This window comes from Hipposideros armiger, unplaced genomic scaffold, assembly GCF_001890085.2.
Source record: "Hipposideros armiger isolate ML-2016 unplaced genomic scaffold, ASM189008v1 scaffold_683, whole genome shotgun sequence".
NCBI classification, from domain to species: domain Eukaryota; kingdom Metazoa; phylum Chordata; class Mammalia; order Chiroptera; family Hipposideridae; genus Hipposideros; species Hipposideros armiger.
Genome location: NW_017732033.1, coordinates 369489 through 384968, shown reverse-complemented (window position 1 = coordinate 384968; position 15480 = coordinate 369489). Strand labels below are relative to the sequence as shown.

Sequence of the window (15480 nt, the reverse complement as noted above, 5' to 3'; positions counted from 1 at the left end):
ATTATGAAATACACATTTTTTAGAATTAGTTTCAGCTGTACAACACAGTGCAATAGTTATACTTTTTACCCCTCAAAGTGACAACCCCCCTCCCCTTAACCTTTCTACTTTTATACTTACTGTATAGATGGGATTTTCTTTTTTAATGTTCTACCTTGAACTTGGATGCTTCACTCTTAACTGTCTAAAGAAAGTGAAATTAGTCATGCTACCATTATGTAATTTTGGTGACATCCAGCCATGTATTTCTGAACTAACACAACCACTACTTTGACAGGTGACTTAAGGAGGAAGATGGAGTTAATGTCAAGGTTATCCTCTCAAACCAGCTAATCTAAGAGGGATTGTTAGAGCAGAAAAGGCAAAAAGCAGTCTTGGGTTAAATTCATTATTTAAGCTTTTGATGGTGTAATGATGTATGAAAGATGGCACAGCTACATTTTTGTCTTATCAGGGATACCATATGGCTGTAATAAGGGAATGTATAAACAAATTATGTACTCCACCTTTGTTATGATGCAATAATGTAAATCTAAAGGTCACAACAGGTGTTGCAGCTAGTACATGTTCACTGAACAGTTTGATCGGGTGTTTTAAACTCAGGTTCTGTGTGCTCCAGACCACATCAACAACCAGCCTCTACTGAATGGATCATGTAATCTGCTAGGCATTGTTCAGACCAGGGAAGAAAGTTGGAAAGCCATGTCCTTTCTCATCAAGGAGTTCGCCACAGAAGGTGATAAATACAGACACCATATCTATTGCATAGTGGCTGAGAGGCAGACGTACTTATTTTCAAATCGTGACTGTTGCTTCCCAGCTGTGATCTTGGCCAATTCTTTCATATCCTTGAGCTTCAGTTTCCTTATTTATGAAATAAGCAAGAAAGTACCTAACTAGTAGGATTAAATGATACTATGTATGAAAAGCTCTTGATGCAGAGCAAGTGGGTAGCTACTCCCCACCTTAATAGACTGGACAGGTGTGCCAGGAATTATGAAGGAACCTAAACCAGCTTGGGGGAGAGTTGGAACCCAGTTCCTGGAGTAAGTAATGCCCAGTCTGAGACCTGATGGTAAATGAAGGTTGGGTTGGGGGTTGTGCATTCCAGGCAAAGGGAACATTTATATGTTTGCTTTATGTTAATTTTGTTTGTGACTACACAGATAACATGTAATTTTAATAACAAAGGATAATTTAAACAGTGATATGGAACTAAATTTGTGTTCAAAATAGTCAGTATTATTATTGCTTTAAGTGTGTGTTTCTTACTACAACTCAGAAATGTAAGCTTAAATGGCATCTGAGGAATTTAAGGATAAAAATATTAAATGGACTGTAAAGCTTTCATAAAGCTAAGTTTAACATGTTTGTGTTGTTAGGGATTTGTCTTTATGCTATTTCCTATCAGGGCTTGAAATTGAAACAAGTTACCACACTTTCATTCTCTTAATTTTGATTAATTTGACACAGTTTTTCTGTTATTCCTTTTTATGGTCCAAAGAGCAATGAAAGTTAATGTTAAAAATAATTCATAAGTTATCCCTCCTGATAATGTGGTCTCATCAAAATCCCAGAATTCTAGCCAGGTATTTACTAAGTTATACATTTTTAAATGATAGTATTTACAAATGAAGACCAAGCAGTGCTTTTGTTTAGTTATTTTGAATAACCACCTCTTTTTCCTTTACCCTTTTTGGCTTATTGTCTAGGGTAGCTCAAAACTTTAAAGGGCAGAACTAGATACTCAGGAAACCACCAAATAGCAGCTATAATGTACCAACAGTTGAATAGAAATTTAGCTCTTACTGTATAGAGTTAACAGTTTATATTATTTTTCCTATTCTGGCTTTAGCCAGTAAAAACATTCACTATTCTGATAATCTCCTAAAGATGGGAGCCTTTAACCATGAGATTATTGCAAAACTTGGTCTGCTAACAGGAAGATTTCCAATAGCCTAATTTAGATGCTTCTAATTTATGAGACTGACGTGCTACCTACTGCGCTAACGAGGTACCTAGATGCTTCTAATTTAGAGCAACTCATTCTTGAGGTACATTAGCCCGAGATGCCACATGTGTCCAGAACAGGGAGGCACATTGTTCTTACTTTGCCTTTGCTTTAAAGGAAAGCTGGAGAGTGAATAGCCAGACAATGTGTTAAATACTGTTTACTGCCCATCTCCTTGTTACTGTTCTCCATATTTTTCTTTGTCATTATGTTTTTCTGTTGTCATTAGACAGTCCTTTTCCCTGAAGTAAAACATTCATGACAGTTGTCCTTTATACACCAGAATACTAGTTTTAAAGTGCTTCTACTAGTTTTAAACTCCTTCAGGAAATCTTCATCCCAGAAGCCTTTCTTCTGTGGATAGGGTTGGCTTAAGTGCAGACTGTCTCGATCATAGAGAACCCCTAGCTCTGGAGATTAAATATCATAGCTCTCTTCATTGCTGTAGTAAAAAAAGTTACCGTGGTTACTGTGCAAGGTGCCTTCCTTTTCCTGCTTTGGACTAGGCAGTGATCTGGCTGGAAATGGTCACTTGCCTTCTGTGTCCTTGAGCAGAAATCATTCTGTTGGATTTAGGCCTAAGCAGTTTGTTATGACCATATGATGTGTGAGGAGCCCACGACTGGACATAGCCCCAAAGGAGCCGTCATGTCCTTTGAGTCCCCAAAGGCTTCTGGCCGCTGGCCAAGTGATATCCTGGAGGAGGGCCAGTTTTTCCTCTGTTGATAGCTGTTAGAGAAGTAGTTGACAACTTGAGGGAAAGAGCAGTCAGTACACAAGAGATAAAAGAAGCTGCATGCTTCCTGAGTCTCTTGACTATGATGTTGTAATCTTCTATGGTGATTTAGTGGGAACAAAAGAGATCAATATAACCTTGGTGTAACATACACATTCTTGTGGAAAGGATTGTTTTAATGTACTTTTTGTTCTCGATTGTCAGCTGCCAGTAGCCTAGTTATCTTTTACATTATTTGTCACATAGCATACTGTGAAAGTATTGGGTTATTGGAAAAGTCATGATGCATTTTTGCAATGAAAAACATAGAAAAAATACGTCATGACTTTTCCGACAACCCAAGAGTTTGAATAAGACTTACAATGAAAATATAACTTTTGAAGAGTGCGTAACTTTCTGTTTCTAAACTGCCTTCCATGTAATTTTGTAATTTTCTAAAACTATCTGATTTAAATATTGTTTCTTAGTTGTTCAAAAGTACATTTTAAAGAGAATTTAAGTATGAATTAAATATTTTAGCATTCTTCATCAGTATTTCAAGGATTGGTTATATAATCAAGTATGTCTAACCTTTTGTTAAACATATGTTTATTGTGGAGAATTTTGAAAATAATGGAAAGTACAAAGAATAAACAACTGTAATCCCACATATTAAACAATGTCAGGCACACATCAGGCACTCACATATTTGTTCAATGACTGTAGAGACAAATACTGTTAATATCGTTTATATATATTTAATGGTTTTTTCCATGTGTATGTGTATTTTTTAAAGAAAAAAATAGATCAAAACATGCAAATACAATGTAAACTCTTTAAATTAAAATAAATTATTACTTTTGACATTCCTTTTATTATTCTTTTGTGGTAACTAGAAGGTCTGAATTTGCCTGTGGGCCTTAGTAAGGGGACATCCTCAACTTTAGGCATGTCTGCTAAATGAGGCTATATAATTTCATTAGGTATTGGTTGCTATGGATTCTCGTTAAATATGTGAGTGACCTGAATTCCATACCTTTCTTCATTAAAATCTCTGGAGTAGGGTCTTTTATCCCTACTGCCCATGCCTATGTTTAGGCCTTGTTACCTCAGTCCTGTCTGATGACATTCGTTTCCCCTTCCTTGTCACAGTCTGACTTCTACCAAACTCACCTATTTACTCCCCCCATTTCCCTACTTGAGCCATCTGCTCCTGTTATACCCTGAATCCACCCCATTTTAACTCCCACATCTACTTCTTTTCACACTGTCATCCAAACTGGCTGGCATACCTACCCCCTTTTCTTCACTTCACTCATTTGCTGTGAGGCCCTGCTCCAAATCCTGCATTTCTCTTAACCTGCCAATATTAGTAAGTATGTGATCCTGAGAGGCAGTATTCTGGGATGTTACATTGTAGGGAGCTTATATGTGTTTCAAATTTGTTTGTTTTTGTAAAGACCTGTTGTTGACTTTTAAAACTTTAAGTTGGTAGTTATCTTAAAAATAAACTCCCACCTATACCCTACCCACTGAGAGAGAAAGAGAGAGAGAGAGAAATTGACATATGTTTGCCCTGTATTTTCTTCTCGGTGGCAATTAAAACTGTTCAAAAAATTCTTATAGTTCAGTTAGTTCTCCCTTGATTTTTTTTCTATTTGGATAACGTGGCTAATTTGGTCTCATTGCTTCTGTGAGTTTTGATTGTGCAGTGAAATCTTCACTTAACATCATCAGTAGGTTCTGTGACTTTAAGTGAAAGACATATAACAAAACCAATTTTACCATAGGCTAATTGATATAAACAAGAGTTAAGTTCCTACAATGTTATAATGAAACAAAGTTCAACAAAATGAAGTTATCCAAGGGCCTACTGTATTTCCTCCTCCTGTCATCAAACTCTGCCTTCAACACTGTCTACTTTGTAATTAAAATTGGCCTGCAGTAGGGAGAAGGATTCCCACTAATCATTTACTATAGTTAACCTGGGCCACTTTGATAAGTCAGACCTCTGACTTTGACTTCACCAAATGTAGTTTTAGGCTTTATAAGTACAGTCATGCGCCCAATAATGACCTTTCAAGGACATACGGTGGTCCCATAAGATTATAATGGAGCTGAAAGATTCCTATCTCCTAGTAATGTAGCCATGGTAATGTCATAGCACAACCCATTCCTCACGTGTTTGTGGTGATGCTGGTATAAACAAACCTGTACTGCTAGTCGTATAAAAACACAGCACATCCAGTTATATACAGTCCATAATACTTGATAATGATAATAAACGACTGTGTTACTGGTTTATGTGTTTACTGTACTTTTTATTGTCAACTTAAAGTGTACTCTCTACTCACGAAAAAAAAGTTTGCTGTAAAACAGTAGCCGTGTTACACCGGCAGCGGCCTCATGTATCTGGTGCTTACCACATGTGTCAATTGCATCTTCTCTGATGCTTGATTTAATCTCGTCGTTTTGTGCAGGAACATGCTGTACAGGTTGCAGCCCAGGAGCAGTAGGCTGTACCACAGAGCCGAGGTGTGCAGTGGGCTGTGCCATCTAGTTGTGTGTCGAGGCACTCTGTGATGTTCGTACAATGACGAAATCGCCTAATGATGCGTTTCTCAGAATGCATGACTATTTATTTTTCTTAACCCATTGAGCAATGAAACTTTTATTGGCATTCTTCCCAGCTGCATATGAGGAAGCCACATAAATAGTTTAGAGCTTTTTAAAAGGCATGGCCCCTGCTTTGAACTTACTACCTACTTAACTCTTGAATAATAAAAAGTGTTGTGATATAGACTGAATGGGCCAAAAACATCTGGGTAGAATAGCACAGTGGATCGCCTCTGGAGCCAGTAAGATCAGAATTTGGGTCCTGGGCCCTCAACTCAATGGCACTCTGAGTGTCTTACTGTCCCCGAACTCAGGTTCTGCTTCTGTGAAATGAGAAGGTGAGGCTATGGGGAGGATCAACTGAGTTTCCTTTCCTCTGCTTTCCTTTGCAGGGGTTAGTGAAGAGCTCTGATGACTAGGGAAGTCAGTTCAGGCTTCCTGAAGGATGAAGACTTTAGCCAGGCCTTCAAGGCAGACTAGGATTCCATTAGGTCAAGTGGAGAAGAAAAGGTATTCCAGGTGTAGGGGGGATCCATTGGGAAAAAGACCCTGGACAAGTCCATAGAGCCTTGAAAGCATGTGCGGGGAGGTGACTTGATGAAAGCAATGCATGAAAAAATGTACGTCAACGGACTAAAAGGGAAAAAAAGTCTGTAATACGAGGGATAAGGAAGAAGATTTTATAATCTAGGCATGAGATGATGAGAGTATGAGTGAGGATGGGTGGTCAGGAGGTGGTGGAGAAAGGGCAGTTACTAGGGGCATTTCCAAGGAGAAATCATTAGGAGTTGGTGTGTGAGGCTATTGGATGAAATAATTAGAAGGGTTTAAATGGGAAATTATTGTGTCATTCATTCATTCATGCATTCTTAAAGCATTGATATTGAAAATCTGAGCAACGTTCTGTTCTAGATATTGGGGATTAACCACTAAATAAAACAGAAGTCCCAGCTTTTTTGAAGCTTATTTTCTAATATTAATTGTGTTAAAAATTTAGTGGCAGCAGTTTTGGTACCTTGAAATGTCATTATCTAGCTCATGATTTTTTTTTTATCATATCTAAAAGTCAAGTGGGAAATGTTGATGAAAGCACACCTAGTGTCTTCATGAAATCAATATACAGTATTTTCATGTTTTAGGACTATAATGAATGAAACAATTAAACTGAAAATGCTGTACTTACAGCTCGAAAGAAGTGGTACTACTGTACATTTAGTAATTTGCCTTATATTTAATAAATTTCAGGAAATGTCATGAAGTTTGCAACACCTAGGAAATTGTTGAGTTGTGAAAAGTTTCTTTTGTAGCCTTTGGTTGGGATTAAAATTAGGTTCATTTAATAACCAGGAGGAAATAATTAGATTGAACAAGACTGTAGTACTTGATGGCTTTTTTCCAAGTGATTTTGTCAGCTTATTTTTGAAGTAGTGCTATGATATTTTAGTTTCTAGTCTGAGTTTTCTTTTATTCTTTAAGGTGAACTAGACAATTCCTTGATAAAAAAATGTAACCATAAGAAATAACAAAGTTTGAAAATAAAAATGTAATTTCCCATGGTATTTTGAAAGCTTGAATTAGAAGAACATTATCTAATTAAAGTTATGATGCATGTAAATATTCGTTTAATTAGGATTACTTCCTTTTGTTTAACATACCTAGTTGTGTTTCATAGTGTTTTTATGGTATCCACAATTAATTAGTTATAACAGTAGAGTATAAGGATTATTCATAATTCTTAAGGAAGGAACGAGCTTTGAACCTAGTAGTACTGATATAATTTCATGCAATAAAGGAATATTAAAAATATTCTAAAAAATGATTAACACTCTGAACTTCTATAAATATATTACCTCTCAGTGTCTGGATTTCTTAGTTTAAAAAAGTCAGATGTTTTTTCTTAAGGATGATTTTATTTTTTTAAATTTTCTTCAGGTAAAAGTGCAGTTTTAAAGTGTCTACTGGATATTCACAAAATTTTTCAGGAAAGCGATCCAGCTTACATTCTAAATGATCTCTACATTTCAGACTACTGTGTGTGGATTCAGAAAGCCAAGTAAGTTTTGAGTTACTTATGAATTGTACACATTCCCATATCTGGAATACCTGCTTACCTAGGAGGAAGAAAATGAAATAACCTGGGAGATAAATCTTAATGATTAAGAGAAGCCCCATATAGCCACCAAATACTTTAAGAAGTAACTGGATCAAAATGAGGGACTTGAATTTGCTTAGGGAGGAGGTGCAGATGGTGAAAAGTTAATTTTACTAGAACAAAATAGTACAGCCTGGAAAATAGGTGTTAAAACAGACAGTTGTAAGGATTCAGTGCTTACTGTTGATTGCCCAATATGAAATATCAAGACTGGGTATCCAAACCTATGTTTATAGTTTTGTAAACTATAAACTTTAAGATTTATAGTTAAGTGCTGTATAGTTAAGTGTGTGTGTTTGTATCTGCAGGTGTGTGCCTGTGGGTGCTTGTGGCACCTGTGTAAACATTGCAGGACACAAACCTAATCAATTCTAATCACAGTGAGAACTGTGCATTCATTGGCTGATCACTGGCTTACAGAATCCATTATTCAGAGTATAAAAAATACAGCCTCAGAGCTTAATAACATGATTCTTGGTAACATTTGTATCTAAGGGTCTGAACACTCACAAATGAGCTCCTTGCCCTTGGTATGTAAAATATTAAAAAGAGTTTACCATTGCGTTACTCAAGGAGCGATATTAAGTTTAAAAACACAGTGAATTTTCATTTTGTGAGGGGGTTTTATAAACCTGATTCTTATCAGACATGCCCCAAGTACCCATTTCAGTAGCAAGAGATTGTTAATTGAGAACATATGAGTACATAGGGAGCTGTTAATTGGAATGATTCTTAGGTGCACAACATCATTTGTGACTTAGAAGAAAAATGATCATGATATTTTTACTATTACTGTGATTGGTAATTTAATGCTTTAGTATGGCTTTAATGCTTATTTCAAGTGAACCATTATCTAGAATTTATTTTTGATTTCTGTTCATGGAGAAGGAGTTACATTGCAGAGTGAAATAAGAAAAAAATCTTGAAGCTACACTTGTGGTAAGGAAAATGCTTAGGGACTGCTCAAGGTAATGCCTAGTAACATACAGCAGGTGGTGTCAGTATTTGCATTGGAAATTTAGGTCTTGCCAGATGGAAAATTGCATCTTTAACCCCTGAGGTCATGATGGCATGTCATCACTTCATTAGATCCTCCTGCTAATTGAGCTTATCAAATACCCTGCTTCCATTTCCTATTGTTTTCATAACAGAATTAAATTGGAATAGCCTATTTGTGTGTGTTTAGGTTTCTTTTTGGTTGAGGGTGAGGATTTTACAAACATTAATGAGCATTGAGATTTGTGCTGGGATCCCATTTTTATGAACCCCTCCTTTCTCTATTTGTGGCATTCCTTATTAACTAGAGAGAGATGTATTTCATTAAAGTAGAACAGTGTATGCCCTCAAGTTTATATGGGGATTATTAGACTTTATTTCTCCTAAAAATATTTCCCCATGGTTTTAAGTTGCAGTATATGTAATGAAATTCTTAGGATCTAATAATTGTTATAATAGTAATTTTTTAAAAGGGATAATGTATTGGGAAGTGACATAGAAGAGAGAATTCAGCAGGAACTCTTCAGGTTACTGTGGAAAAGTTTTTTCAACTTTACCAATTTGGACACAACTTTCCTTTCCCTAAATAGGCTGTATCGTTTTTATTTTGAGTTTTTATGTAATTTAACTCTAGTTTAGCCCAGCTGTTTTTTTCTCCCCTTTGAAATAAGACATTTGTTCATTTACCTAATTTTTATTAAATTTCTTAATTTCATACTTAATTTTTCAAGCACAACATGTGGAGCTTTCCAGTATCATTTTTACTGTGAACTTTCTTGGCTATGAATTAACTATGCTATAGTGAATATCCACGATTTTCAGAACTAATTTCTTCCTCACCATTCACCTTTTGGTTTATTTCTTCCCCATATAGTTTATCAGTGGAATCTAGCACCTTTTTTTAATGTTTTAAAATAATTCTGTATTTTCATTAGCCTCTATTTGTTTTTTATTATAATAATAAAGACTATGTAAAATTTTATTTGAAATACCAGACAAGTGCTAAATTCTTACTAGCACAAAGAACAGCATTCTATTTTTACAGTCAGGCATTTACTTTGGCAAAAATATATTGGAATGTGGGTAGCAGTCATTCTCAGATCGAATTAATGAAGTTTGGACAATAGTTATAAATTTTGCTTTAGTACCACTTAGTTATTTTTCCTTGTGTTATCTGTTTCTTATAGCTCATATTTGCAGATCTAAAATGCTGACCCTCCTGTATTCTATTCCAAGTTATAGACTTTGCACGTTATTTTCCTGAAAAGGAATACTCCCTGCCATCCTTCACTGTAATCTTCATTGAAAGTTTCAAGTATTGTGTTCACTGTAGCAAATGATTTTCTTGAAGTTCTTCCAGGGGTCTGACAATTAAGTTGGTGAACTCATCCTAGAAAAAGTGCTACATACCTCACTGCTGAATATCACTATGGTCACCTTCGAACCACTCCCCTTGGGAAGCTATGCACAAACGCCAGCACCTAGTCCACCCTTCAAAGCAATTTTGGAACTCTTTTTTTGGAATGGCTATCAGAGCTGTTGTCGTCTTACCCTTGATGTCCTGAAGGTCATCAAAATGTCTTCCTTTCAATATTTCCTTTATCTTCAGGTAAAGAAAGAAGTCACTGGGGACCAGATCAGGTGAGTAGGGAGGCTGTTCCAACATAGTGTTTACTGGCTAAAAGTCCCTCACAGACAGTGCCTTGTGAGCTGGTGCATTGTCGTGATGCAAGAGCCATGAATTTTTGGCGAAAAGTTCAGGTGGTGTAACTTTTTCACAAAGCCTTTTCAGCATTTCCAAATAGTAAACTTGGTTAACTGTTTATCCAGTTGGTTCAAATTCATAATGAATAATTCCTCTGATATCAAAAAATGTTAGCAATATCATTGCAACAAGTTCGCAAACTTAATTGCCACACCTCATATAGCTTATAAGAAATATGTCTGTGATAGTCTTGGGTCTTCTGAGTCTGGGTTACATATTTTTCCAGCTATGCCATCTAGACAACCAGTTGTTTTTACCCATTGTATATGGGGTGGGGGGGACAAAAGAAAGAAAAAAGTCCTGCCTTTAATGAGTGTTTCCTATCCGAAGAAGAATTAAGAATTCATGTATCTTCCTCTGGGATGTTCCCATAGCCCTTGGTTTAGAGACCATCTGGGCACATCTCAGGCCTGCCTTGTGTGTCATCATTTAGGTGCATAGTCATTTACGTGCATATCTCTTTCCCTCTCTAGAATGGTAAAGCCCCTGTGAGTGAGCACTTATATGGGCCCATCACAGTCCCTTGACAGCACAGCAAACTTCAGTTGAATTGAATGGTGCCTAGTAGAGCCAATTGAGGGAGCATTTCTCATTGTTTAAAAAGAAAAACTATAGCACTTTAAAAACTTATTTTTGTTGAAAATTTCAGCTATTGAGTCTTTGGAAAACTCATGACACATGTTTGCAACAGATAGCATTAGTTCATTTTTGGAAGTACTAGAGTCATTCACGTCTATGTTATTGCTATGTCATATGACAGCTGACAGTTCTAGCTTCATTCTAAAAAAAAATTGAGTGATTTGGTTGAGTTTTGGAGATTTTACAAGTTGAAGATGGAAGACCAAACTGCATTTTTGCCACATTTTACGGTTTTACTTCCATAAAGGGAAGAACGCGCATCAAGCTTGTGAAAATTTGCATAAGGTTTACGGTGACAATGCTTTACAAGAATGTCAGTGCCAACAATGGTTCACGAAATTCTGCACTGGTGATTTTGATCTCAACGATGCTCCTCGGTTAGGGAGGCCCACTGAGGTTGATGAAAACAAAATAAAGGCATTGATCGAGTCAAATCCATGTTACATGACACAAAAGACTGCAGAGACATTGAACAGCCATCATTCAAGCATTCATGACCACCTGAAGAAGCTGGGATACATAAGCAAGCTCGATATTTGGGTTCCTCATGAACTCAAAGAAGTTCGTTTGACAGCGTGTATAAACATCTGCAATATGCTCATTAAACGTGAGAAAAACGATTCTTTTTTGAAGCGCCGGATAACTGGTGATGAGAAGTGGATTGTTTACAACAATGTGGTGCACAAATGGCCTTGGTCCCCACGTGATGATTTGCCTCAAATGACATCGAAAGCAGACATTCATCAGAAGAAGGTTATGCTCTCAGTGTGGTGGCATTTTAAAGGTGTCGTGTTTTTTGAACTCCTACCAAGGAACCAAACAATCAACTCAAATGTGTACTGTCGGCAATTGGACAGTTTGAACAAATCCATCATCCTGAAACATCCAGAGCTTGTCAATTGTAAAGGAGTTGTGTTCTATCACGACAATGTGAGTCCACACACAAGTTTGATCACCCGTCAAAAATTATTGGAGCTTGGATGGAATGTGTTGCCACACCCACCATACCCGCCTGACCTTGCACTGTCAGATTTTGACTTGTTTCACTCTCTTCAAAACTCCTTGAGTGGTATAACGTTCAATTCAGATGAGGCTGCAAATCAACACCTTGTTCAGTTTTTCGCAAATAAAGACAGGTCCTATGAACGAGGAATTATGAAGCTCACTGAAAGATGGCAAAAGGTTATTGAACAAAACGGGCAATATATCATTGATTGATCTTTGTTCTTTATATAAATAAATGACCTTTGAAAAACAGACAAGGGGCCGGCCGAGTGGCGCGATGGTTAAGAACTCGCTTGGGATGCCAGAGGGCCCCGGTTCGGATCCCACATATGAGGGCCAGTGACACTGCCCTCTACAGCTAAGATGCTGAACAACGGCTCAACCTGGAGCTGGGCTGCTGTGAGTCGCCGGTGATGGCGTGGGCTGCAGTCCCTGTGGCAGTGGCTTGCCATGGGCTACCGTGTGTAGCCAGCAGCCAGCGTGAGCGGCCAGCAGCCGCAGTGAGCGGCCGTCCAAAAGCCGGCGACTGATCTGCCTCGCCCGGGAAGAGCGCAATGATGGTGCCAACTTGGGCCAGTGAAGCAACATCCTCCACAACTAGACTGAAGAACAAAACGACAGCAACTTGTCTGTCCCCCTTCCCCTAATTCCCCAGCACTGTTCCCATCCCCCCAATTCACCAATAAAAATCTTTAAAAAAAAAAAAAAAAGAAAGAAAAACAGACAAAATACGTGTCATGACTTTTCCAAAGACCCAATACATCCAATGTAAGATTTTGCCCTTTGTTGGAGGGCTGCACTGATCAGTGCATAAACAGTTAGCACCCTCTAAAGTCTAAAAGTTAAGCAGTTTACACCCTTTCATATGAGCTGGAATGGAAAAGCATGAATTGTAAAATATGTTCCAGCTCTGCCTCTCATTGACCGACCATAAGACCTCAGCAAGTCACTTCACCACTTTGTCTACTGCAGCCAATATTACAATTAATATATCTTCTAGTTATTTTGCAGTACATTTCTAAGCCAGTGGACATACTTAGCTTAAAATATACATATCATTTTATAACTTGTTTTATACTTATAATAGTACCCTATAAATAATTTTCCTTTATAATATATCAATCGCATAGTATTTTTAAAAAATAACTAATTTGTTCCTTATTATAAAAGGAGTATATGCCTACTGAAGAAAATTTGATACTGTATGGTTTTAATGCATGGTGTATTTTGAAATGACAAGGGATCGAGTATTATTTTATCGGATATTTTATTTTTGCTACATGGAAAAACATTTTTAAACAAAATTAAAATCTAAAATCGGGCTGGCCGAGTGGTGCGTTGGTTAAGAGCTGGCTTGGGATGCCAGAGGGCCCCGGTTCGGATCCCACATATGAGGGCCGGTGACACTGTCCTCTACAGCTAGGATGCTGAACAACAGCTCAACCTGGAGCTGGGCTGCCGTGAGTTGCCTGAGACGGCAGGTGGGTTGCCATGGGCTACCGTGAGTAGCCAGCAGCCAGCGTGAGCGGCCAGCAGCTGCTGTGACTGGCCGTTCAGAAGCCGGCGACTAATCTGCCTTGCCCAGGAAGAGAGCAATGATGGTGCCAACTTGGGCCAGTGAAGCAACGTCCTCCACAACTAGACTGAAGAACAAAAGGACAGCAACTTGTCTGTTCCCCTTCCCCCAATTCCCCAATAAAAATCTTTAAAAAAAAAATCTAAAATCACAGCTGTTTTCATTACAAGTCTCAGCTTGCGAAGGCTTTAAATCACATTTTTTTCTCTCTCTCTCTGTAATATAGTTTTTTAAGGTAGTTAGTTGTAGGGGGAAAAGAAAAAAATGTGTCTTTGAAATGCTAAGACTTTTCTCATTGAACTGATAAATAGTTTACTCTGATTAATACTCTTGGTGCATATATTTTTTTCACTGTTTTTTTAGCATACTTTCCCCCCATTAAATGAAATCTTATTTTGTGACTGTTTGGACACTAATGTGGTAAGTTTATAGAGGGAAACAGCTCCATCCCTAAAGAGTATTATCTCTTTTGATAAATCCTGGACCACAGCATCCTCAATTATGAATAAACCGAAGCCATTTCTGCACTGACATCTTAACAATTTAGAAAAAGTAGGACCTTAACATTGCTTCATGCTGCTTTAGTTGCTTCTGCCGTGTATGTGCTTTGGTAGGGAATAGGGTATACTCTTCCTTTTGGCTCACTCTTGTTCCTGGTCAAAATCCATAGGAGTGGGGGTAACTCAGATTCAGAGGTAAACATCAGCATTGAATGTAGAAGTGGGATTATTTATTTTTTCAACCACTGATTATTGAGCCCTACCATATGCCAGGAACTGAGATAGGTGATGGGGACCTCCTGGTTGAGTGAGCGCCATCTCAAAGCTGGTTTTCTATTGGGGAGTACAGATGTAAGGGGAGTATCAGTCTATAGCCTGATCGCAGCTACAGAGGGGAAGTGTGGGTGCTGGGAGCACCTAGGAGGCCACAGGCCTCCTCTTGGGGTTAGGAAACAGCTTCCAGAAGGAAAACCTGAAGGTGAGATCTGAAGGAACGGTAAGGATTGGTTAGATGCAGGGCGGGAGTCAGGGGTAAAGAGTATGTCAGACAGTAGAGACAAGAACATGCCCTCTTAAAGAGCTTGTAAGCTCAGGATGGAAGGAAGCTGTTGTACAGGAATAGGAGGAAAGAAATGAGGCCAGAGATTTCCTGTAGAGCCTTAGCTACACAAATCGATGTTTGGACTGTGTCCTGGGCGAGTGTGGAGCAGCAACTGAAGAGTTGAAGCAATGGAGTGTCTGTATGAATGACATGATGAGCTTCTGGGATGATTCATCAGGTTGCATTGTGGGGAATTAATTGGAGTGGGGCAGAGACCAGACTCAAGACTGAAAGGCTAGTTAGGAGGCAGGGTGATCCAGGCAAAAGGCGGCTGTAGCCTGAGCTAGGATTGTGAGAGGTGGAAGGAGACTAGGTGTCAGATTTGATATTGCCTGGATGTCAGGGGAAAGTGACAAGAGGAAGGAGTCAAAGGGGAGATCCAGATTTTGACTTAGCCAGTTAACTAGGCTGTTAGAGGTGCATTTGCTGAAATTAAATAATATCGGAGATGGTGCTGAAATTAAATAATATTGGATATGGTGTACGTTGGAAGAGAAGCGAGAGGGAAGGATGATGAGTTCAGTTTTAGAAATGTCTATTTGAGATCTCTAAGGAGTATCTATAAAGAAATAGGAACATTTGGATCACCTCTGGAAAAGATGTATGGAGAAAAGTTTGGCCAAAGGAGGCATATGAATTAATAGCAAAACATAAAAACTGGTATCTGGTTGCATTGTACTGTTTTACATCTGAATATAATAACAGTCAGGAGTGGATGCATTCCAGGCTGGGGAAGTAACATCGTGCAGAGGAGGAGACAAGTAACATGCACGCGACATGGAAAACAGATTTCCTGGTTGTAACTATGGTGCATTGGAAGGGCAAGGGTGAACATGAGGCTTTTTTGCATTTGGATCATAGTTTTATCTCTCCTTGTAGTATCCTTTTATTATTGAATTAGAGA

The 15480-nt window shown here is 38.1% G+C and overlaps 1 protein-coding gene across 2 annotated transcripts in view; it reads left to right on the top strand.

Annotated features, from left to right (window-relative positions):
- Positions 1-15480, top strand: part of SHQ1 (SHQ1, H/ACA ribonucleoprotein assembly factor) — a 131811-nt gene that overhangs the window by 79591 nt on the left and 36740 nt on the right. The window contains exon 10 of one of the 2 annotated variants that reach the window (XM_019626550.1): positions 7275-7395. The exons of the other annotated variant lie outside the window; for it this stretch is intronic. Within the exon in view, the coding sequence (XP_019482095.1) occupies positions 7275-7395 (121 nt within the window). The remainder of the gene's footprint in view (positions 1-7274; positions 7396-15480) is intronic. 2 annotated transcript variants of the gene reach the window in all.